The sequence below is a fragment of the Lithobates pipiens genome, unplaced genomic scaffold, assembly GCF_037356315.1.
Source record: "Lithobates pipiens isolate NorthernLeopardFrog02 unplaced genomic scaffold, aLitPip1_a1.2 Scaffold_23, whole genome shotgun sequence".
Classification (NCBI taxonomy): domain Eukaryota; kingdom Metazoa; phylum Chordata; class Amphibia; order Anura; family Ranidae; genus Lithobates; species Lithobates pipiens.
This window is the reverse complement of record NW_027507785.1, coordinates 325,833,973-325,859,658: the sequence shown is the minus strand read 5'-3', so window position 1 is coordinate 325,859,658 and position 25,686 is coordinate 325,833,973. Positions and strand designations below refer to the sequence as shown.

Genomic DNA, 25,686 nt, shown 5'->3' with positions numbered 1-25,686 from the left:
GCTACGTACACAGTGAAGAGTTCAGGCGTGCGCTACATACATAGTGAAGAGTTCAGGGGTGCGCTACGTACATAGTGAAGAGTTCAGTGGTGCGCTTCATAGTGAAAAGTTCAGGGGTGCGCTACATAGTGAAGAGTTCAGGGGTGCGCTACATAGTGAAGAGTTCAGGGGTGCGCTACATACATAGTGAAGAGTTCAGGCGTGCGCTACATACATAGTGAAGAGTTCAGGCGTGCGCTACATACATAGTGAAGAGTTCAGGGGTGCGCTACGTACATAGTGAAGAGTTCAGGGGTGCGCTACGTACATAGTGAAGAGTTCAGGGGTGCGCTACGTACACAGTGAAGAGTTCAGGGGTGCGCTACGTACATAGTGAAGAGTTCAGGGGTGTGCTACATACATAGTGAAGAGTTCAGGGGTGTGCTATGTACATAGTGAAGAGTTCAGGGGTGCGCTACACACATAGCATACATAGCACACCCCTGAACTCTTCACTATGTACGTAGCGCACCCCTGAACTCTTCACTATGTATGTAGCGCACCCCTAAACTCTTCACTATGTATGTAGCGCACCCCTAAACTCTTCACTATGTACACAGCACACCCCTGAACTCTTCACTATGTACATAGTTCAGGGGTGCGCTACGTACATAGTGCAGAGTTCAGGGGTGTGCTATGTACAGGGTTCAGGGGTTTGCTACATACATAGTGCAGAGTTCAGGGGTGCACTACACACAGAGTGCAGAGTTCAGCCTTCCTCCCCAGCTGCTTACCTCTTCAACCCCCATCCACATTACACTTTCACCCATCTTCAGGTCTGACCTCCAATCTAACCCTCCCCTCTACTGCCCCCATCTTCCCCCCCCCCCTCCCCTCCAACATCTCTTATGCATCTTAATTTTGTTGCTGTATTAAACTGAAACACCCAGTCAGCTCTAGTACCTCCTTGCCCACTGTAGGTGGCTCTGCCTCTCTCACTTGCAGGGAGACCATCCAGTGGGGATGTCGGCATCCGCACTGCACCCCGGGCACCTGCATTTCCCTTGTCCCCATCCTGCACTCGGGAGATCAGCTCTGTGGGAGCCATTGGGAGACAGGCTGTCACTTGTAAACAAAGAAGCCGGACTTCTGTGTTTACTAGTGATAGTGGTGAGCAGGGAGCAGAGGGCCTGAGCCAAAGGTGGTGGAACCGAGTTCCACCAAGTTCCAGCTGAAAAAAAGCCCAGGGTACAGTAAATGTATTACCAGCTCCTCTAGGGCTCTGTGGTTAGTCCATCTTGGGGATATGAGTAGCCAGGCTTAATCATGTCATGCAGAGTGATGGGAGCCGTGCCACATGGGTGCTGATGTGTTTATTTCCTGATGGGGCTTCTTTAGAAGGGTGTAGCATATCTGACATTTGGCATTACAACAAAGACAATCTATTTATAATTAAGAAGACGTGATGTGGTTATAAATTCATCTGACAAGGGAATGAGTAATCAACAAGCAATAGTTTCGAAAAATTCTTGCACATGTAGAATGGTACGAAAGGATTCCCAATGGCGTTGTTCATCAGCACCAACAAGATGTTTTGCAGGTATTTCAAGAGGCTTTGGTTAGTGGTGTCATTGATGGGGCAACAGCAGAGTTTTTTGTACCAGTCGTATTCTACCCAAGATCTCCAGGTTTTATGCGATACCAAATATTCACAAAGAAAACAAATGCCCCTCAGAAGACCAATAGGGTAATTGATAGAAATGGTAAATATGCGAGTGTAGATATATAGTATATGCACTTTATTACCAAAAGTATTGGGACACCTGCCTTTACAGGTAAATTAAAGCGGGATTCCACCCTAAAGTGGAACCTCCGCTGATCGGAACCCCCCCCCTCCGGTGTCACAATTGACACCTTTCAGGGGGGAGGGGGGTGGAGATACCTGTCAAAGACAGGTATTTTCACCCACTTCCGGGCATAGACTCCCACGGGAGTCTACGCCATTTCCTGCCCTGACGCGCTGTCTGCTGGGACACACACGGGTCCCAGTGACAGCGCGGAGATTTCCGATTGCGCGGCGCGGCTCGCGCATGCGCAGTAGGGAACCGGGAAGTGAAGCCGATTCGCTTTACTTCCTGATTCCCTCACCTCGAATGGCGGCGGCAGCAGCCGAGGCCCGAGCGGTCGATCGGCCTCGGCTGCCGGCATCGCTGGAACCCGGGACAGGTGAGTGTCCATTTATTAAAAGTCAGCAGCTGTAGTATTTATAGCTGCTGGCTTTTAATATTTTTTTTTGGGCAGAATCCCTCTTTAAATGTAATGGCATCCCAGTCTTATGCCGCATACACACAATCTGAATTTTCGTCGGAAAAGCCTTGGATGAGTTTTCCGACGGAATTTCCGACAGAATTTCGCTCAAGCTTGTGTTGTCTACATAGGGTCACACCAAATTCCAAACGTCAAGTTCGCGGTGACGTACAACACTGCGGGAAGCCGAGAAAACGGATTGTTTCCGAGCATGCGTAGGAATTTTGCGCGTCGGAAATTGCTACAGACGATTGGAATTTCTAATCGAAACTTTTTCCGTCTGAAAAATTGAGAACATGCTCTCAATCTTTTGCTGGCCGAAATTCCGCCAGCAAAAGTCCGATGGAGCGTACACACGGTCGCATTTTCCGATGAAAAGCTCTCATCTGTCTTTTGCTGGCCGAATTTCCGATCGTGTGTGCGCGGCATTAGTCCATAGGGTTCAGTATTGCGTTGTCCCACCATTTGCAGCTATAACGGCTTCAACTCTTCTGGGAAGTCCGTCCACAAGGTTTTTGAGTGTGTCCATGGGAATGTTTGGCGAGTCGACATTAGAAAAGGAGCCTACTAGCTAAAAATTTAAATGCAACCCATTCATATGTAAAGAGCTCTTTTTTACTCCGGTTCGGAGGAAGAGTCAGATTATGTTCAACTCCTCTAGATATATAGATACACTATATTGTCTGTCAAAAGTATTGGGACACCTGGCTTTACACGCACATGAACTTTAATGACATGTCCAATCTTAGTCCGTAGGGTTCAATATTGAGTTGGCTCCGCCCTTTGCAGCTATAACAGCTTCAACTCTTCTGGGAAGGCCGTCCACAAGGTTTAGGAGGGTGTCTATGGGAATGTTTGACCATTCTTCCAGAAGAGCATTTGTGAGGTCAGGCACTGATGTTTGACAAGAAGGCCTGGCTTGCACCTTGTTTATGCACTGGTGAACAAGAAGGGGCCGTCCCCAAACTGTTCCCACAAAGTTGGAAGCATGAAATTTGTCCAAAATGTCTTGGTATGCTGACGCCTTAAGAGTTCCCTTCACTGGAACTAAGGGGCCAAACCCAACCCCTGAAAAACAACCCCCCACACCATAACCCCCCCCTCCACCAAATGATTTGGACCAGTGTACAGAGCCCATAAAGGCATGGATGAGCGAGTTTGGGATGGAGGAACAGTTCAATCTCTGTATTTGCGGACGATGCTAAGCTAAGCAGGGCAATAAATTCTCCGCAGGATGTGGAAACCTTGCAAGAAGATCTGAACAAATGAATGGGGGAGGGGCAACTACATGGCAAATGAGGTTCAATGTAGAAAAATGTAAAATAATACATTTGGGTGGCAATAATATGAATGCAATCTATACACTGGGGGGAGAACCTCTGGGGGAATCTAGGATGGAAAAGGACCTGGGGGTCCTAGTAGATGACAGGCTCAGCAATGACATGCAATGTCAAGCTGCTGCTAACAAAGCAAACAGAATATTGGCATTAAAAAGGGGATCAACTCCAGAGATAAAACGATAATTCTCCCCTCTACAAGACTCTGGAAATGGAAGGATGTACTGGAAATGGAGCGACTACAAAGAAGGGAAACAAAGCTGATAAAGGGTCTGGAGGATATTAGTTATGAGGAAAGGTTGTGAGCTCTGAACTTATTCTCTCTGGAGAAGAGACGCTTGAGAGGAGATATGATTTCAATATACAAATACCGTACTGGTGACCCCACAATATACAAATACTGTACTGGTGACCCCACAATAGGGAGAAAACGTTTTCGCAGAAGGGAGTTTAACAAGACTGGTGGCCACTCATTAAAATTAGAATAAAAGAGATTTAACCTTAAACTATATAGAGGGTTCTTTACTCTAATGCTGCGTACACACGATCGGATTATCCGGCGGACTTGGACCGCCGGACAATCCACCCGTGTGCGGGCTGGCGGACTTTGAAAGAAGTTTTGACTCAAAATTGTCCGTCAGACTCGGCAGTCCGGCGGACAATCCGCCACCTGTGTGCTAGTCCGCCGGACTTTTGAAATGAACGGACTTGCCCACACACAATGGAGAAAAGTCCATTCATTTTGAACGTGGCTCCCGGTAGACGGAACTAGCGAAGGAAGTGAATGTCGCTGCCTCCATTGCCTCCAGGAGAAAGCCGGGCTCCTCTGCTAGTAAAAGAGCTAGCAAAAGAGTAGAAGATAGCGGAGGAGCCCGGTGAGAAGACCCCCGAAGATGGAAGAAGAGAAGACCCCCTGAGCTGTCTAATAAAGTATTTTAAAAACCTGTGTTGTGTTTTTTTTTTATGTACACTTTTTTCCCCCAGGTGAATGGGTAGCGATACATCGTACCCCATACTCATTCACATAGGGTAGGGGGCCGGAATCTGGGGGCCCCCTTATTAAAGGGGGCTCCCGGATTCTGATAAGCCCCCTGTCTGCAGACCTCGACAACCAATGGCCAGGGTTGTCGGGAAGAGGCCCTTGTCCTTATCAACATGGGGACAAGGTGATTTGGGATGGGGGGCCGCATGGCCCCCCTTTCCCCAAAGCACCCCCCATGTTGAGGGCACGCAGCCTGGTATGGCTCAGGAGGGGGGGGGGGCGCTCGCTCATCCCCACCCCCTTTCCTGACCGGCCAGGCTGCGCGCTCGGATAAGGGTCTGCTATGGACTTTGGGGGGAACCCCCACGCCGTTTTTTCGGTGTAGGGGTTCCCCTTTAAATCTATACCAGGTGACGGGGCTCGCGAGGTGTCAATCTCGCTGATGGAGGCGACAACATTCACTTTCTTCGCTAGTTCCATCTACCTGGAGCCACGTTCAAAATGGATGGACTTTACTCTGTGTGTGTGGGCAAGTCCGTTCATTTCAAAAGTCCGGCGGACTCCCGCCATAGTCTGGCGGATTTTCCTCCGGACCTAGTCCACCGGAACAGTCCGGTCGTGTGTGGGCAGGTCCGCTCGGTCGGAAAGCCTGGCGAACCTCCGCTGCAAAGTTCGGCGGTTTGTCCGCCGGACTAAGACCATCGGATAGTCCGATCGTGTGTACGTGGCATTAGTTCGGCAAGGATGTGGAATTCCCTTCCACAGGCGGTGGTCTCAGCGGGGGGCATTGATAGTTTCAAGAAACTATTAGATAAGCACCTGAATGACCGCAACATACAGGGATATACAATGTAATACTGACATATAATCACACACATAGGTTGGACTTGATGGTCTTTTTTTTCGACCTCATCAACTATGTAACTTTACTGTCATGACCTCAACCCAGTAGAACACCTTTGGGATGAATTCGACCAGAGACTGCGAGCCAGGCCTTCTCGTCCACATCAATGCCTGACCTCATAAATGCTCTTCTGGAATAATGGTCAAACATTGCCATAGACACACTCCTAAACCTAGTGGACGGTCTTCTCAGAAAAGTTGAAGCTGTTATAGCTGCAAAGGGGGTGGGGCAACTCAATATTGAACCCTACGGACTAAGACTGGGATGTCAATAAAGTTCATGTGTGTAAAGGCAGGTGTCCCAATACTTTTGATAACACAGTGCATAAGAAAAACAAACTTGAAAATAGCCTACGTAAGTCTTATAGTATGCAAGTAGTTAATCCCTGTGTATTCATTGCCAGCTCGTGTTCTCTGCCATGGGTGCAGTCTGCCCATTGAAGGATCATGAAGAGGGAGCTGCCCAAGAAAGGCTTCCAATGCTGCACCTGTTTGTTTGCAGGTTAGAATGGCACATTTATAGCAACCACAGACTATGACGTGTGCAGGCAAATTAAATGGCATCTAAAATGAAGCATCAGCTAAATTGCACCCGTCCTATATACAAAGTCCTGGAAGCCATTGTAGCCCTCTTTTTATTGGGGGAGGGGGTATAACAATGCCATTACAAGCTGTCATGTTAAGACATGTGTTCGGAGAAGTACATACCTGAGGTAGTAAATATGATTTGTTCTGCACTGCTATAGCAAAACCCCCCTCCCACCCTTCCTTTTATAATAATCACACAACACCAGGATTGGAGTTAAAGGGCTACAGCAGCCTTTTTAGTAACCAAAATATACCCTGTTTCCCCGAAAATAAGACCTAGCGTGATTGTCAGTGATGGCTGCAATATAAGCCCTACGCCCCAAATAAGCCCTAGTTAAAGTCCTTGTAGGTCTTATTTCCAGGGTAGAGCTTACTTTCAGGTAAACAGGGTAGGGCTTATTTGGGGCGTAGGGCTTATATTGCAGCCATCACCGACAATCACGCTAGGTCTTATTTTGGGGGAAACAGGGTAATAACAAATGACTCACAGATAAACAACGTAACCCCTTCAGATCTGCGCTATAGCTGAATGACACTCGCATGGTCCCCATGCCCCCCCCCCCTGAAGGGCGCACGCTGTGATCACACTCGAGTCAATGAGATTCGGGTGATCACAGATTGGAGTAAGGGGTCGGTCCCGACCCCTTACCACGTGATCAGCTCTCAGCCAATGACAGCTGATCACGTGATGTAAACAGAAGATCGGTAAGTGTTTTTTTTTCTTCTCACGCTGACAGCATAAGGAGAAAAAAAAGCCGATCATCGGCTTCTGTTGAAGGGACATCGGTCCCAAAGAGGAAGAGGCAATGCCGTCTCATGTGTGCCCACCAGTGCTTCCTGCCAGTGCCCACCAGTACATAAGTGCCAGCAATCAGTGCCACCTATCAATGCCCATGAGTGCCAACTATAAATGCCCACCAGTGGTGCCAATCAGTGCCTCATCAGTGCCACCTAGCAGTGCTGCCTATCAGTGTCACCTACCAGTGCTGATCAGTGCCCATCACTACCACCCATCAGTGCCTATCATTGCCAGCTATTAGTGCCACTTATCAGTGCCACCTATCAATACCCTTCAGTGCCACCCATCAATGCCACCTCTCAGTGCCCACCAGTGCCACCTATTAGTGCCCATCAGTGCCGCCTTATCAGTGCTCATGAGTGTCACCTTATCAGTGCCCATCAGTGCAGCCTATCGGTGCCCATCAGTGCAGCCCATCAGTGCAGCCTATCGGTGCCCATCAGTGCAGCCTATCAGTGCCCATCAATATAGCCTCATCAGCGTACATCAATGAAGGAGAAAAATTACCTGTTTGCAAAATTTATTAACAAATAAAACGGGTTTGTATTTATTTATTTTTTTTTTATTCTGTCTTTTTACATTTTTGTAACAAAAAATAAAAACTCCAGAGGTGATCAAATACCACCAAAAGAAAGCTCTATTTGTGGGGAAATTTTAATTTGTGTACAGTGTTGTATGACCGCGCAATTGTCACTCAAAGAGTGACAGCGCTGAAAGCTGAAAATTGGTCTGGGCAGGAGGGGGGTTTAGGTGCCCGGTAAGCAAGTAGTTAATAACCTGAACACGTAGAAGTGTATAGAAAATTGGAGCCACAAGGTCCTAATAGGCATCAAAACCAATACCGTACCCGTGAGCCACTTCTCAGGCCTCCAGCCACAAACCACCGACTCGGAAACAACTCGCAGGTACCATACGCCAACTGTGGGCCATACCTCAGACGGGTCCTTACACCATACCCTTTGTGCCCGTATGAACCTAAAATGACCTTGCACCCCGCTATTCACCAAATCAGGCCCCTTCACAGTCGCCAATAAATTACACCAAATACAACTAACTGCAGGACGGGAGGGTGGGAGGTTGTTCCTAGTTTGCTGACCTCCTACTGAATACCAACACCTCAGTATAGCTCCACCTCCCCTCGAGCCCCCCCCCCCCCCCAACCTTTCCTTGCCCTTGCCCTTTCCTTGCCCTTGCCCCAATCAAAATAAAATTTCTTGCCCCTTCAAATTACCCCTCTTCACACATTCCTCTTTAACTCTTGTCATGCCGGCCCTTCGCCTATGGCTTTCTGTTTTTACTCCGGGCTTCTCTTTCTATTTGTATCACTTTTTTTTCTGCAGCATGTAGAAAACAAAATAGAATACCAAAATGGAGTTCGATTATTTCCAACAACAGTGCTTGAAAATCCCGTCCTCGTAATGACAACCGCAGACCTGTCATGACACTGGTTTCTTCATTAATACGACTATGAATAAGATTAAGCAGCATAAATATTGTGTGGTATAACCTGACATGTTCACATATTTTCACAGAGATGCACAGTATGAATCATATTGAAAACTTAATCTTGTAAAATAAAAAATGAGAACATATTGGTAATTAACAAGTTCATTTGTAGTGAGGCAGTTTTGTGTTGCAATGAACTATGTATGTCTTTATCTGCAGCACATTCCATTACAGTGGTGTGAAAAAGTGTTTGCCCCCTTCCTCATTTCCTGTTCCTTTGCATGTTTGTCACACTTAAGTGTTTCGGAACATCAAACCAATTTAAACAATAGTCAAGGACAACACAAGTAAACACAAAATGCAATTTGTAAATGAAGGTGTTTATTATTAAAGGTGAAAAAAAATCCAAACCATCATGGCCCTGTGTGAAAAAGTGATTGCCCCCCTTGTTAAAACATACTATAACTGTGGTTGTCCACACCTGAGGTCAATTTCTCTAGCCACACCCAGGCCTGATTATTGCCACACCTGTTCACAATCAAGGCATCACTTAAATAGGAGCTTCTTGACACAGTAAGGTCCACCAGAAGATCCTTAAAAGCTACACATCATGCCGAGACCCAAAGAAATTCAGGAACAATTGAGAAAGAAAGTAATTGAGATCTATCAGTCTGGAAAGGGTTATAAAGCCATTTCCAAAGCTTTGGGAATCCAGCGAACCACAGTGAGAGCCATTATCCACAAATGGCGAAGACATGGAACAGTGGTGAACCTTCCCAGGAGTGTCCGGCCGCCCAAAATTACCCCAAGAGCGCAGCGACGAGTCATCCAAGAGGTCACAAAAGACCCCACAACAACGTCCAAGGAACTGCAGGCCTCACTTGCCTCAGTTAAGGTCAGCGTTCATGCCTCCACCATCAGGCAAAGACTGGGCAAAAATGGCCTGCATGGCAGAGTTCCAAGGAGAAAACCACTGCTGAGCAAAAAGAACATCAAAGCTCGTCTCAATTTCTCCACAACACATCTTGATGATCCCCAAGACTTTTGGGACAACATTCTGTGGACCGATGAGACAAAAGTGGAACTCTTTGGAAGGTGTGTGTCCAAGTATATCTGGCATAGAAGGAACACTGCATTTCATAAAAAGAACATTATACCAACAGTAAAATATGGTGGTGGTAGTGTGATGGTCTGGGGCTGTTTTGCTGCTTCAGGACCTGGAAGACTTGCGGTGATAAAAGGAACTATGAATTCTGCTGTCTACCAAGAGATCCTGAAGGAGAATGTCCGACCATCTGTTCGTGTACTCAAGCTGAAACGAACTTGGGTTCTGCAGCAGGACAATGATCCTAAACACACCAGCAAGTCCACCACCGAATGGCTGAAGAAAAACAAAATGAAGACTTTGGAGTGGTCTAGCCAAAGTCCTGACCTGAATCCTATTGAGATGTTGTGGTATGACCTTAAAAAGGCCGTTCATGCTCGAAAACCCTCTAATGTAACTGAATTAGGACAATTCTGCAAAGATGAGTGGGCCAAAATTCCTCCAGGACGCTGTAAAAGCCTCATTGCACGTTATCGCAAACGCTTGGTTGCAGTTGTTGCTGCTAAGGGTGGCCCAACCAGTTATTAGGTTTAGGGGGCAATCACTTTTTCACACAGGGCCATGATGGTTTGGATTTTTTTTCACCTTTAATAATAAACACCTTCATTTACAAATTGCATTTTGTGTTTACTTGTGTTGTCCTTGACTATTGTTTAAATTGGTTTGATGTTCCGAAACACTTAAGTGTGACAAACATGCAAAGGAACAGGAAATGAGGAAGGGGGCAAACACTTTTTCACACCACTGTAGATTGCATTTGATAGGGTTGCTGTTCCTGGGTAAAGAAAAGTTCAATTGTTTGAAACCCAATTAAACTTTCATTTTTTATCGGCTAAATATATTCCAAGTGGATCAATAGAAAAGGTGTGCAAAGTCTTACAGATCTAGCTGATGATCAAAGCTCTTCACAGCGCCTTGAGGCGATTCAGTTCACGTTGTGCGCTATACAAATATCTCTTTCATTCATTCATTCATTGAAGATCTCGAAACTTGAATCAGTGGAGAGCTCTATCCTTGAATCATTGGCAATCTCTAGCCTTGAATCATTGTGGATCTCTAGCCTTGAATCAGTGGAGATCTCTAGCCTTGAATCATTCGGATATCTTGCCCTGAATTATAGGAAATCTCTAGCCTGGATTAATTGAAGATCTATAGCCTGGATCAATTGGAGATCTCTAGCCTTGAATCATTGGAGATCTCTAACCTTGAATCATTGGGGATCTCTAACCTTGAATCATTGGAGATCTCTAGCCTTGGCTCATTAGTGATTTCTAGCCTTGATTCACTGGAGATCTCTAACCTTGAATCATTGGGGATCGCTAGCTTTGAATTATTGGAGATCTGTAGCCTTGGCTAAATGGAGATCTCTAGCCTTGGTTGATTGGAGATCTCTAGCCATGACTTGGAGATCACTAGCCTTGACTTATTGGAGATCTCTAGTCTTAAATCATTGGGGATCGCTAGCTTTGAATTATTGGAGATCTCTAGCCTTGGCTAAATGGAGATCGCTAGCCTTGGTTGATTGGAGATCTCTAGCCATGACCTATTGGAGATCGCTAGCCTTGACTTATTGGAGATCGCTAGCCTTGACTTATTGGGGATCGCTAGCCTTGACTTATTGGAGATCTCTAGCCTTGAATCATTGGAGATCTCTAACCTTAAAAAAATGCTAGACCAAAACTAAAAGTGGGACTTTATATGAGGCAATATGAACTATATACATACATTATGTATTATCTATAGCCTGGATCAATTGGAGATCTCTAGCCTTAAATCATTGGAGATCTCTAGCCTTAAATCATTGGAGATCTCTAGTCTTAAATCATTGGAGATATCTAACCTTCAATAATTGGCGATCTCTAGCCTTAAATCATTGGATATCTCTAGCCTTGAATCATTGGAGATCTCTAACTTTGAATCATTGGAGATCTCTAACCTTGAATCATTGGAGATCTCTAGCCTTGGCTCATTAGTGATTTCTAGCCTTGATTCACTGGAGATCTCTAACCTTGAATCATTGGGGATCGCTAGCTTTGAATTATTGGAGATCTCTAGCCTTGGCTAAATGGAGATCTCTAGCCTTGGTTGATTGGAGATCTCTAGCCATGACTTGGAGATCGCTAGCCTTGACTTATTGGAGATCTCTAGTCTTGAATCATTGGGGATCGCTAGCTTTGAATTATTGGAGATCTCTAGCCTTGGCTAAATGGAGATCTCTAGCCTTGGTTGATTGGAGATCTCTAGCCATGACCTATTGGAGATCGCTATCCTTGACTTATTGGAGATCTCTAGCCTTGACTTATTGGAGATCTCTAGTCTTGACTCACTGGAGATCGCTACCCTTGGCTGATTGTAGATCTCAAGCCTTGACATAGAGATCTCTAGCCTTGGCTCATTGGAGATCTCTGAAATTGGCTTATCGGAGATCTCTAATCTTGGCTCATTGGAGATCCTTAGTCTTGGCTAATTGGAGATCGCTAGCCTTGATTCAGCAGGGATTCCATCATTACTAATATACATTAGTCTATTGCTGCTTCAAAGAGTAACGTGGGAGGTAAAGTTCAATGCATGTTTCTGCTTAATATGTGCAATGTGCCAGATACACAGCAGGGTTATCAGTCTTGTAAACCACAAGATGGCTTCATTAGTGATCCCTGTAGAGCAGAGGCAGAACAGCATAACAGTTTCTTATTGCCCATATGAGAGGTCAAGTACTGAGGTTGGATGAGAAGACCTGGCTCACAATCGACATTCCAAAGGTGTTTAGTAAGGTTGAGGTCAGGGATCTGTGCAGGACACTCAAGTTCCACCACACCAAACTGGTCAAACCATGTCTGGCTTTGTACACAGGGGCACAGTCATGGTGGAACAGAAAAGGGTCTTCCCCAAATTGTGACTACAAGGTTGGAAAAGCACAATTGTCCACAATGTCTTTGTATGCTGTGGTATTACCAGTACCCTTCACTTGAAACACCTGAACTCAAGTTTAACTCAAGGACTTTAGAGTTGTACAGAGTGGGGAAGGGTTAGAACTTCTGCTAGGTTTGTCCTGTTATCTGTGTCCATATTGGGGAGATTTACTTTTTTCAAGCTCCATGACAAAGATTTAGAAGGACAGGAAGTGAGGAGATATTTATTTGATGGAAACAGTGTAAGCAACAAAAGGACATTTAGTAATGTGGGGAAGGGTTAAAACATATGTCTGTTTTTTATTGGTCAACAGTAATGCCACGTACACACGATTGGACTTTCCGGCAGACTTGGTCCGGCAGACCGGAATCCGTCAGACAATTCGATTGTGTGTGGGCTCCAGCGGACTTTTTCCCAAAAGTCAGACGGACTTAGAAATAAAACATGTTTCAAATCTATCCGACGGACTCGGCAAAACCGTTCATCTGTATGCTAGTCCGATGGACCAAATACGACGCAAGGGCAGCTATTGGCTACTGCACTTCCTTGTTTAGTCCCGTCTTACATCATCACGTTCGAAACGAACAGACTTTTCGAACGGACTGGTGTGGCCAAGTCCGTTCGTTCAGTAAGTCCATCGGACCTCCTCCAAAAGTCTGTCGGGAAGACCGCCGGACCTAGTCCGTCAAAGTCCGGTCGTGTGTACACGGCATAAGAGGAAATCTTTCCAACGTGAGGGGTAATCCTCTCACTCATATGGTAGCCATAAAATTTTAGGTGTACAGTTATTTTCAGTCCAAGTATTGTCATGGTCGGTTCCGAATTCCAGCAGTCCATGGAAGACTTACCCACAGTATTGGTCCGTTGAGCGCTAATAGGTCTTCCCGGGCGCGCGTTAGCGCGAACGGACGCACGCGGGTGCGAGCAGGTACGATTGGGCGCACGCGGGTGCGCGAGGTTGCGAACGTGTGCACGCGGGTGCGCGGGGTCACGAACGGTTGCACGGTTTCACGTGGGCGCGAACGGGCACGCCGTGCGACCGTTCTTGGCGCCCAGAGGGCTTCTTAAGTGATCCGTTCTAGTGGCCCGGTGCTGTCCTGTCTACAGCGTTCCTGAGAGTTGCCTCTGATACCTGATTGTTCCTGTCTCTGATCTACCCGGCTTGTTCCTGATTATCCTGCTTGCTGCCAGCCCTGACCCTTGGACTTCCTGACTACGCTTCTGCCTTCTCCTTCGGTACTTCTGCTGCCAGCCCGTTGACGACCCGGCTTGTGTTTGACCCCGCTACTGCCTGCTGTTCCAGTCTGTGTTCTGTGACCGCTGCTGCCTGTTGCCTGCCTGCCAGCCGTTCCTGTGTTATCTCCTGCACCTGCCTGCTGCCAGTTGCTGACTACTTTCCAGCCGTTCCAGAACCACCTGCCAGTACCCGCTGTTGTCTGACGCCAGTTCCGGGACCAAGCCCACCTACACGGACTTGGCACTTGTGCCCTCTGCCCTCTAGAGCCCCCTGTTCCCACTCTCAGGGGATCTCGAGCCAGAGGCTTACAAGAGGCCGCTCCCTGCACTCCGGGCTCCTTCCACCAGGTACGTGACAAGTATCAATGGTCACCAGGAGAGATCGAAAGGAGGACTTTCCAAAGTAGAACAAAAAGGTTTGGACTCTACATAAGGATGGTCCTACATGGCTTGTTTTCTTCTGTTCAGGTCACAGGCTGAGTGAGAGAAAGTCAGTTGATTCTACCAACCACATTGTTAGCGTGGATGGTGGATTCTCCACTGTCAGCTATTGTATTCAAGGCAGCAGTGAGTGACACCTGCAGCTGCCTGAATACCCAAACAGTGACTGCATCTGATAGAATGCATTTAATGTCTAGCGCTCTAGCCAATAATTTTTCACCTTTGTCAGTTTTTAAATCCACTTTTGGGGTGCTTGCAGGCTCACACCTCAAATGTCAAGCCCTGAAGCTTGCCCGGCACAAAAAACAAATGACTCTGACTGTCTCTTTGGGGAGATCAGTTGTGTAGTAGCAGGGCTGGACTGGGACAGAAATTTGGCCCTGGACTTCATCCAGACCGGCCCACTTACATTTTGAGTGTCCCATCAGCACCCCCTTACATCAGAGTGTCCCATTATCAGCCCCCTTAAATCAGAGTGCCCCATCCCCCGTTACATCAGAGTGTCCCATGAGCAGCCCCCTTACATCAGAGTGTCCCATCAGCAGCCCCCTTACATCAGAGTGTCCCATCAGTAGCCCCTTACATCAGAGTGTCCCATCAGTAGCCCCCTTACATCAGTGTCCCATCAGTAGCCCCCTTACATCAGAGGGTCCTATCACCAGCCCCCTTACAACAGAGTGTCCTATCACCAGCCCCCTTACATCAGAGTGTCCCACTGAGCCATCAGCCCACCGGGAAATTCCCGATAGTCCTGATGGCCAGTACATGCCTGTGTAGTAGTAGCCCTTACAATTTTATAAATGGAACACAATAATGAATGAATGCCTTTGTATACCCCCTGTATCCCCAGACAGCCCCCTGCGTATGGTCAGAATTGAATGCCGTCTATATACCTTGACCAGCCAATTCATCGGCCACCCAGGATGTACACATTTTAGAGTCCAAAGGAGGAAAACAAAACTAATAAGGGGACTGGAGAACCTCAATTACGAGGAAGGATACAAGCACTAAATTTATTCTTGCTAGAGAAGCGACGCTTGAGAAGGGACATAAAAGAGATTTACAAATACCTCAATGATGATCCCAGTGTAGGAAAAAAACGATTCGGTATCAGGGAGTGTGAGAGGACAGGGGGCCACACCTTGAGATTGGAGGAGAAGCTGTTTTACCTTAAACCTGCGCAGAGGATTTTTCACTGTTGGGGCAATAAGGATGTGGAAATTTCTTCCACAATCAGTGGTGGCAGAGGGGTGTATTAAAAGACTCTTGGATGTGCATCTTAAAGAGCACACTATACAGGGATAAGGGAAATAATTATAGACAGTGATGATGTATACAATGTATGAATCTGATAATCTGATAATGTATTCAATGTATACAGTATCCCACAAAAGTAAGTACACCCCTCATATTTTTGTAAATATTTTATTCTATCTTTTCATGTGACAACACTGAAGAAATGACACAAAAAATGTGAGGGGTGTACTCACTTTTGTGAAATACTGTAAATCTAAAGATGTTTACAATGTATAGGTCTGATAATATAAACAATGTATATTTCTAATGATGTATAATGTATACAATGTGTAGCTGGGATGATATATAATGTATAGATTTAATGACCTATAATCAGTGGCGTAGCGTGGGGGGTGCAGGGGGTGCCGTGGCCCCGGGCGCGAGATTTAGGGGGGCGCCAGAATATGTCACTGTCTGCCTCCTGCTAATTTCAAGTTCCTGTGTCCCCTGCGCTCCGGCCGCCATGTTAAGTGTCCAGCTCCCTGTGATTGGGCGTATGGGGGTCATGTGGGGCGTAGGGCTGGCCTGTCCGAGATCGCTCCTGAAGTCCCGCCTCCGCACATGACCCCCCCCCCCATACGCCCAATCACAACCCGCCGGGCCAGACATTGAACATGGCAGATGGAGCGCAGGGGAGACAAGCAAAGATATGAGCCGCCGCTGCCTTCTCCTCCTCCTCCGGACCCATGCAGGTCAGGACAAGAAGGTGAGTGAGAGTCTTGTTACTGCCCCTTGTTACTGGACCTTTAGGCAGGTCAGTGTAGTGTAGTATAGTGTAGTGGACAGTATAGTGGTTAGTATAATGGTCAGTGTAATGGACAGTGTAGTATAATGGTCGGTGTAGTGAACAGTATAGTGGACAGTAAAGTATAGTGGCCAGTATAGTGTAGTGGTCAGTATAGTATAGTGGTCAGTGTAGTGTAGTGGACAGTATAGAGGTAAGTATAGTATAGTGGTCAGTATAGTATAATGGTCAGTGTAGTGTAGTGGGCAGTATAGTGTAGTGGTCAGTGTAGTATAGTGGTCAGTGTAGTGGACAGTATAGTATAGTTGTCAGTGTAGTGTAGTGGGCAGTATAGTGGTCAGTGTAGTATAGTGGTCAGTATAGTGGTCAGTGTAGTGGACAGTATAGTATAGTGATCAGTGTAGTGTAGTGGACAGTATAGTGGTCAGTGTAGTGGACAGTATAGTATAGTGGTCAGTGTAGTATAGTGGTCAGTGTAGTGGACAGCATAGTATAGTGGTCAGTGTAGTGTAGTGGACAGTATAGTATAGTGGTCAGTGTAGTGGACAGTATAGTATAGTGGTCAGTGTAGTGTAGTGGACAGTATAGTGGTCAGTGTAGTGTAGTGGACAGTATAGTGGTCAGTGTAGTATAGTGCTCAGTATAGTGGTCAGTGTAGTGGACAGTATAGTATAGTGGTCAGTGTAGTGTAGTGGACAGTATAGTATAGTGGTCATTGTAGTGTAGTGGACAGCATAGTGGTCAGTATATTGGTCAGTGTAGTGGACAGTATAATTTAGTGGACAGTATAGTGGTCAGTATAGTGGTCAGTATAGTGTAGTGGACAGTATAGTATAGTTGTCAGTGTAGTGGACAGTATAATTTAGTGGACAGTATAGTGGTCAGTATAGTGTAGTGGACAGTATAGTATAGTGGTCAGTGTAGTGGACAGTATAGTATAGTGGTCAGTGTAGTGTAGTGGTTAGTATAGAGTAGTGGACAGTATAGTATAGTGGTTGGTGTAGTGTAGTGCACAGTATAGTGTAGTAGACAGTATAGTATAGTGGTCAGTGTAGTGGACAGTATAGTGGTCAGTGTAGTGAACAGTATAGTGGACAGTATAGTATAGTGGTCAGTGTAGTGGACAGTATAGTGGCCAGTATAGTGTAGTGGACAGTATAGTAAAGGGGTCAGTGTAGTGGACAGTATAGTATAGTGGTCAGTGTAGTGGACAGTATAGTATAGTGGACAGTGTAGTGTAGTGGACAGTATAGTATAGTGGTCAGTGTAGTGTAGTGGACAGTATAGTATAGTGGACAGTGTAGTGTAGTGGACAGTATAGTATAGTGGTCAGTGTAGTGTAGTGGACAGTATAGTATAGTGGACAGTGTAGTGTAGTGGACAGTATAGTATAGTGGTCAGTGTAATGTAGTGGACAGTATAGTATAGTGGTCAGTGTACTGTAGTAGTCAGTATAGTATAGTGGTCATTGTAGCGTAGTGGACAGCATAGTGGTCAGTATAGTGGTCAGTGTAGTATAGTGGACAGTATAATGTAGTGCAGAGTATAGTGTAGTGGACAGTATAGTATAGTGGTCAGTATAGTGTAGTGGACAGTATAGTATAGTGGTCAGTGTAGTGTGTAATGGTCAGTAAAGGAATCAGGTTGGTCAGTGTTGAAATAAATTAGGTTAGTGTAGTGGTCAGTATAGGAATCAGGTAGGTCAGTACTATTGTATTTGAAGGGACTCGGGGAGTGCTAAAAGTCCGCGGGTTAGGGGGCGCAAATGACTTACCTTGCCCTGGGTGCTGACAACCCACGCTACGCCACTGCCTATAATGTACTGTATACCACACATGCACCTACACAGGTTGAACTGGATGGACTATTGTCTTTATTCAACCTTACATACTATGTAACTATGTAACATTGGGGTCTATTTATAAAACATTCCTTACACGAATGTCATAAACATTTGTGAAAGTTGAACACAATGTCACTGCATTTTCCCTAAGGGCCGGTTCACACAGCGAGGCGATGCGAGGCGACACGGCTCGCCTCGCCTCGCTCCCGCAAGTCGCCCCCGTTCTGTACAATGGAACCGTTCTGAGAGGAGCGACTCGAGTCGCTCCAACTCAGAAAAAAGGTTCCTGTACTACTTCGGGGCGACTTCGGGGGCGACTTGCATTGACTTCTATACAGAAGTCCTCTGCAAGTCGCCGCTGAGGTCCCCGCAGGTCGCGGCGAGGCAAGTCGGAGACGCCTCGCCGCGCCTCGCTGTGTGAACCGGCCCTAAGAGTTGAATGCCTGTATCATCGGCTCCCTCTAGTGGTATTATTTATGAAATACTCAAATAAGAATAACTATTCTGTATTTTGGCCACTAGATGGAGCTGACAATACAGGCATTGGATTCATAGGACTAATGCGGTGGCGTTTCATTCAATTTACACAATTGCTTCTGATGAATGTTTGATAAATAGGCCCCATAGATTCAACTTTTAGCTTCTATCCCGCCTCCTCTCTGGTCACCGAGTAAAATTATCTTCCATATTTTACTTTTTCCCCAACTCGGGTCCTTTAATGCACACGATCTGACTTTTCAACAGCAGAGGTCAGACGGAACAAGTCCGTCGGACAATTCGGTCATGTGTGGGCTCCATCGGACCTTTGTTGTCCAAAAATCTGACGGAATTTAGAAATAGAACATGTTTCAAATTTTTTCGCCAGAACTCCGCCGGACTCGAGAAATCCGTTCCTCTGTATGCTGGTCCGACGGACGAAAACCGACGCTAGGGCAGCTATTGGCTACTGGCTATGAACTTCCTTATTCTAGTCGTACATCATCACGTTTGAATCCGTCGGACTTGTGTGATTGTGTGCGGCCAAGTCCATTCATTCGGAAAGTCCGTTGGAACTCCACCAAAAGTCCATCGGGAAGACCGTTGGACCTAGTCCGTCAAATCCAATCGTGTGTACGGGGCATAAGGCCTCATTCACCCCGGGCTGTACAGCATGAAGAGGTGACATGCAGTCCTTGGGAGAAATCCAGGAGTGCCAGCTGTTTGTGTCCAGCCTCCTATACAAATCAATGACAGGCTGCAGCGGTATGAGTGGCCATTGATGTGATCTGCCTGTATCCAGGGACACACGCAGATGTGCGGTGTGGGATTTGGTCTCATTTAGGTGTTAGTTCATGCATGAGCTAATGAACTTTGTAAACTCTTTTTTTCTTTTTAGCAGCGCAGCTAAGAATAGGCGAGTCGACATTAGAAAAGGAGTCTAGTGGCTGAAAATTAAAATGCAACCCATTTATAGTTACATAGTTTGTTACATAGTTAGTCAGGTTGAAAAAAGACACAAGTCCATCTAGTTCAACCACAAAAAAAATAATAATAATAATAATATCATACAATCCCATATACTCAATTCTATACCCACAGTTGATCCAGAGGAAGGCAAAAAACCCCAGCAGAGCATGATCCAATTTGCTAAAGCAGGGGAAAAAATTCCTTCCTGATCCCCCGAGAGGCAATCGGATTTTCCCCTGGATCAACTTTACCTATAAATGTTAGTACTCAGTTATATTCTGTACATTTAGGAAATAATCCAGGCCCTTCTTAAAGCAATCCACTGAGCTGGCCAGAACCACCTCTGCAGGGAGTCTATTCCACATTTTCACAGCTCTTACTGTGAAGAAACCTTTCTGTATTTGGAGATGAAATCTCTTTTCCTCTAGACGTAAAGAGTGTCCCCTTGTCCTCTGTGTTGACTGTAAAGTGAATAACTCAACACCAAGTTCACTATATGGACCCCTTATATATTTGTACATGGTGACCATATCCCCCCTCAATCTCCTCTTCTCAAGAGAGAATACATTCAGTTCCTCTAATCTTTCCTCATAGCTGAGTTCCTCCATGCCTCTTGGTTGCCCTTCTCTGCACTTTCTCCAGTTCCCCGATATCCTTTTTGAGAACTGGAGCCCAAAACTGAACTGCATATTCCAGATGAGGTCTTACTAATGATTTGTACAGGAGGGCAAAATGATATCTCTCTCTGGAGTCCATAACTCTCTTATACAGGAAAGGACTTTGCTCGCTTTGGAAACAGCAGCTTGGCATTGCATGCTATTATTGAGCTTATGATCTACCAAAACTCCCAGATCCTTCTCCACTATGGATCCCCCCAGTTGTACTCCCCCTAAAATGTATGATGCATATTCTTAGCCCCCAAGTGCAGAACTTTACATTTATCAACATTAAACCTCATCTGCCACATAGTCGCCCAATTAGACAGAGCATTGAGGTCGGCTTGTAAATTGGAGACATCCTGTAAGGAGGTTATTCCGCTGCATAGCTTGGTGTCATTTGCAAAGATTGAAATCCCAGACCCAATATCATTTATAAAGATATTAAAAAGTAAGGGTCCCAGCACTGAACCTTGGGGTACACCACTGATAACCTTTCAGAGTAAGAATCATTAACCACGACTCTCTGAATTCTGTCTTTTAGCCAGTTTTCTATCCATTTACAAACTGATATTTCCAAACCTGTAGACTTTACCTTACACATGAGCCGTGTGTGGGGAACTGTATCGAACGCTTTTTGCAAAATCCAAGTATACCACGTCCACCGACACCCCTCTGTCCAAGTATACCACATCCACCTCCCCCCCTCTGTCCAAGTCTACCATGTCCACCGCCACCCCTCTGTCCAAGTCTACCACGTCCACCGCCACCCCTCTGTCCAAGTCTACCACGTCCACCGCCATCCCTCTGTCCAAGTCTACCACGTCCACCGCCACCCCTCTGTCCAAGTATACCACGTCCACCTCCCCCTCTGTCCAAGTCTACCACATCTACTGCCACCCCTCTGTCCAAGTCTACCACGTCCACCGCCACCCCTCTGTCCAAGTTTACCACGTCCACCGCCACCCCTCTGCCCAAGTATACCAATCCCACCTCCCCCCCTCTGTCAAGTATACCACATCCACGGCCACCCCTCTGTCCAAGTCTACCATGTCCACCGCCACCCCTCTGTCCAAGTCTACCACGTCCACTGCCACCCCTCTGTCCAAGTATACCACGTCCACCGCCACCCCTCTGTCCAAGTCTACCACATCCACCGCCACCCCTCTGCCAAAGTATACCACATCCACCGCCACCCCTCTGTCCAAGGTTTTATTTACCACCTCATAAAAAGAAATTAGGTTTGTCTGACAACTTCTGTCTTTCATCATGAATCCATGCTGTCTGTTGCTTAAAATATTTTTTTCCTGCAAGAACTCGTCTATGTGGTCTTTTATTAATCTCTCCAGTATCTTCCCGACTATAGAAGTTAAACTAACAGGTCTATAGTTACTTGGTAAAGACTTTGTTCCCTTTTTAAATATATAGGCACCACATTGGCCCAATCCAGTGGTACTATTGCCGTCATTAATGAGTCCCTAAAAATTAGATACAATGGCTTTGAAATTACAGAGCTCAATCCTTTTAAGATCCGTGGGTGGATGCCATCAGGTCCAGGTGCTTTATCCACCTTTATTCTGTCCAAATATTTCTGGACCATATCACTTTTGAGCCATTGTGAATTTGAGGCTGTGTCACTACCACCCCCTTTATGGACATGAGCTCCCCCATGCTCCTTTGTATACACAGAGCTGAAGAAAGTATTTAATAAATTAGCCTTCTCTTTGTGACCGGTCACCCACTCCAGATTATTTTGTAAAGGGCCTACATGCTCAGACTTGACCTTTTTACTATTAATATATTTGAAGAATTTTTTGAGGTTTGTCCTACTATCTTTTGTAATCTATCTTTCATTTTGAATTTTTGCATCCTTGATTTCCTTTTTACATATTCTGTTATATTCTTTGTAACATTTAAATGACACTAGTGTTCCTTCATTTTTATATTTTTTAAAAGCTCTTTTCTTATAGTTTATAGCTTTTTTAACTTTGGCCGTGAGCCACATCAGTTTTATTTTTAGCCTTTTAAACTTATTGCCCATGGGAATATACTTTGCAGTGAGATCACAAACAGTCTTTTTCAAGAATTCCCATTTCTGTTCTGTGCCCATTGATGCCAATTTTCTCTCCCAGTCTAGGTCCTGGAGGGCAGACCTCATCCTTGGAAAATTTGCTCTCTTGAAATTGAGTGTTTTTATCTTTCCCGTATGTGATTTTTGCTTACAGCTAACATCAAATGAAATAATGTTATGGTCACTGCTACCCAGGTGTTCCTTTATCTGAACATTAGTAATATGCTCTGCATGGTTTGAGATTACCGGATGCAACAGAGCATCATTCCTAGTTGGGGCCTCAATAAAATGGACCATAAAATTGTTCTGTAATAGGTTTATACATTTTTGCCCTTTAACTGTCCCAGCAGTGCCATTACTCCAGTCAATTTATGGGTAGTTAAAACCCCCCATTATTATCACTGTCCCAGCCCTTGCAGCCCTTTCTATCTGTGCAAGGAGTATTTATATGTAATGAGCCCCTTTTACTCCGGTTCGGAGGAAGAGTCAGATTATGTTCCACTCCTCTAGATATGCAGATACACTATATTGTCAAAAGTATTGGGCCACCTGGCTTTACACACACATGAACTTTAATGGCATCCCAGTCTTGGTCCCTAGGGTTCAATATTGAGTTGGCCCACCCTTTGCAGCTATAACTCTTCTGGGATGGCTGTCCACAAGGTATAGAAGTGTGCTTCATGGTACTACTACAATGAGCCTACAGGAGAGCAGGTGACACGGAATCCCCCAGGGTGTGGAGTCTAAGGGCCAGCCGGTCTTCTGCCAGGGACCCCCTCACAAGGGTTTGGGCTTAGCTGTATGCTGACCCCAGGTCACGACCCCCGGGTTCACCCTGCTCACTAGGGGAGTAACAGAAGACACAGTCAGACAAGGATGGATGGATGAAGCAAAGGAGAGCCGGATAACGAGCCAATGTCAGGGTGGGCTGCAGACAATGTAATCAGGACAAACCGAGTCGGTACACAAGAGATCAATTCATGAGAGGTCAGGTTAAATCAGGTTACAGAAGGGGCTCAGAAACAAACTTTGCTCAAGCAACCAGAAGCTGATCTGGAAGGAATTTAAATAGAGAAGCACATGGGGGGCTGGACAGGAAGTAGCAGGAAGGAATTATATAATTAAGCAACAGGTGGAGCCGGCGACACCCATAGCTGCAGAGTGCAGCAGAGCTGAACACAAGCTAGTGGAACAACAGGTGCCAGCCGACCCACAGCAGTAAAGGTAAGACACAGATCAGCTCCACAGCTGATCTGTGACAGTGTGTCTATGGGAATGTTTGACCATTCTTCTAAAAGAGCATTTGTGAGGTCAGGCACTGATGTTGGATGAGAAGGCCTGGCTCGCAGTCTCCATTCTAATTCATCCCAAAGGTGTTCTATCGGGTTTTGGTCAGGACTCTGTTGCAGATTGTTTTGTCTGTGAAACGCGTTTCTCTTACACATGTGTAAGAAGTTGAACTGGAAACAAACACATGTTGTGTTTTTTTATTTATAATGTCTTTATAATGCAGGGGCATAACTAGAAATCACAGGGCCCCATAGTAAAATGTTGTATGGCGGATCCAGAGTCTAGTCTCGGGAGGGGCACCATTTGTGTTGTGGTGTCAGTATGATTGAAACACATTATTTCTATTATTACATTGTTATTGCAGATTGTCACTTGTCACACATTGCAGATTGTCACTTGCCATGTCACCTGCCAAATTGTCCTCTACCACCTGCCACACATTACGGATTGTCCACTTACCTTTTGGGAAGAAAAATTTGTCCCCTTTTAGAAAACGGGAGTGGCCGGAGCAGGGTTAGTTGTTAGGGTTAGGAAGCTAGGAGGAAGGAGGGGGAGTGACGTCAGTAGACAGTGGCGGAGGAGAAGATTCCCACCCACCCTCCAGAGTATGGTTAATTATAATAGCGGTGTTAAGGACAGCCCGTGGCAGTGGTTAGTTCTTTGGAGGAGGAGAATATGGATGTTACATGCATATATAACATGGTTGGTACCCATCTGTGGTATGGGGTTAACATGGTTGGTACCCATATGTGGTATGGGGTTAACATGGTTGGTATCCATCTTGTAGTATGGGGTTAACATGGTTGGTACCCATCTTGTAGTATGGGGTTAACATGGTGGTACCCATTTGTGGTATGGGGTTAACATGGTGGTACCCATCTGTGGATGGGGTTATCAGGTACCTTCCAGTTAACAAGGGGTTAACCTGGAAGGGGTAAAAGGTAGGTCACTGAGAAAGTTGAGTACCGTCTCTGGGTCCAGGGGCTTGCGACTGGTGGCCTAATGTTTGTCGCAATGACTAGTGGTGTGTGTTACCCTCAAAGACCCCAAAAGGACATAAAAGTTTGGTTAAGAGTTATTTAAAATGTTATTTATTAAATTTTAAAGTAATTATTAATAAAAGGCCATTTACTCCAAAATTGCCCCAACAGGTCATGTTTTCAGGATTTCCCTCAGATGAAACGGCCGTGGTAATTACTAAGGCAGTGAAACTGATCAAATCACCTGTGCAATATAATGGAAATCCTGAAAACATGACCTGTTGGGGCGCCTTTAGGACTGGAGTTGAGAAACACTGGGCTAGACAGATAATAACCATTACCATACTAGAACTCTATCAATTTCCTTAATATGTATCAGATAGTGTTAAAGCAAAAAATACAATTGGGACCTTGTGGGCTTTCCAGGGTGATGTTCCTTTGCAAAAACTCTGCGCTCAGATAGCGTTTGTATCCCCTTTGATTTTAGTATACTCCTTGGCACCCTGAGCTTGTAAGTCAACGTTTTTCCTTTGGGGCAGAGGTGGGCTTCTACATTATCCTCCAGGGATCATTCCCACAATACACCAGCTGTTAAGGTGTAGATGTTGACCCTGTGCCACCATCTACCTATCTGACAGGGCCTGTAGAGACAGGTTCACCGCTGTACTTTTAAGGAGGTCTGTCGGGCTTCAGTCAGCTGTTGCATCTGCTGGGTGGTTAAGCCGTTTGTCTCTTACGGATTAGCATTTGCCGATATGAGCAGCTTTACAAGCTCTTCCATTTTGTTTAATAATAGGTACCTGGCTCTTTGACATACTGCCCGTATTCCAGCATCAAGTTGTTTGAAGGACAAGCTCAACTGGTATTGGCAGTAAACCTTGTATGAGGCAGTGTCACCAGGGAACAGTCCAAGCAGGTTTGTCCTTCTATAAAAGTGGAACTAACGTCCTACAGTTACTCACTGAGAGCCGGGAGGCTACCTGCCTGCTCTCGGTGGTCTCCAGCATGTAAACCATGAGATGCAGAGCCCAGCCTAATCCATGTGTGCCAGGATAACTGGCTTCTGCACATGCACAGGAGTGGCATCCTCCTACATTGGCCAAAGACACACAGAGGATGATGCCGGCGCTAGTGAGGGACAGGGACAGTTCGAGGAAAGGTAAGTATTGATCCCTTTAGTTCCGCTTTAACTAAACTTTTGTCAGTTTCTGGCTAACAGTGTGCCCCTAATAGGTTCCCCAAAACAAAAAGGCAGCACTTGCACCTTTTTAGTGTAGCACCCTGATAGTAGGCAGGGTTGCTAACAAATTTAGCTTGCTAGGTGGT

At 45.8% G+C, this 25,686-nt stretch overlaps 1 protein-coding gene across 1 annotated transcript in view; it reads right to left on the bottom strand.

The window, feature by feature from the left end:
- The window catches only part of LOC143927151 (uncharacterized), an 88,292-nt gene extending 62,916 nt beyond the window's left edge, over positions 1–25,376 (bottom strand). Inside the window, exon 1 of the mRNA XM_077451100.1 lies at positions 25,323–25,376. Coding sequence (XP_077307226.1) covers positions 25,323–25,376 — 54 coding nt within the window. The remainder of the gene's footprint in view (positions 1–25,322) is intronic.
- Between the last annotated feature and the right edge of the window lie 310 nt (positions 25,377–25,686).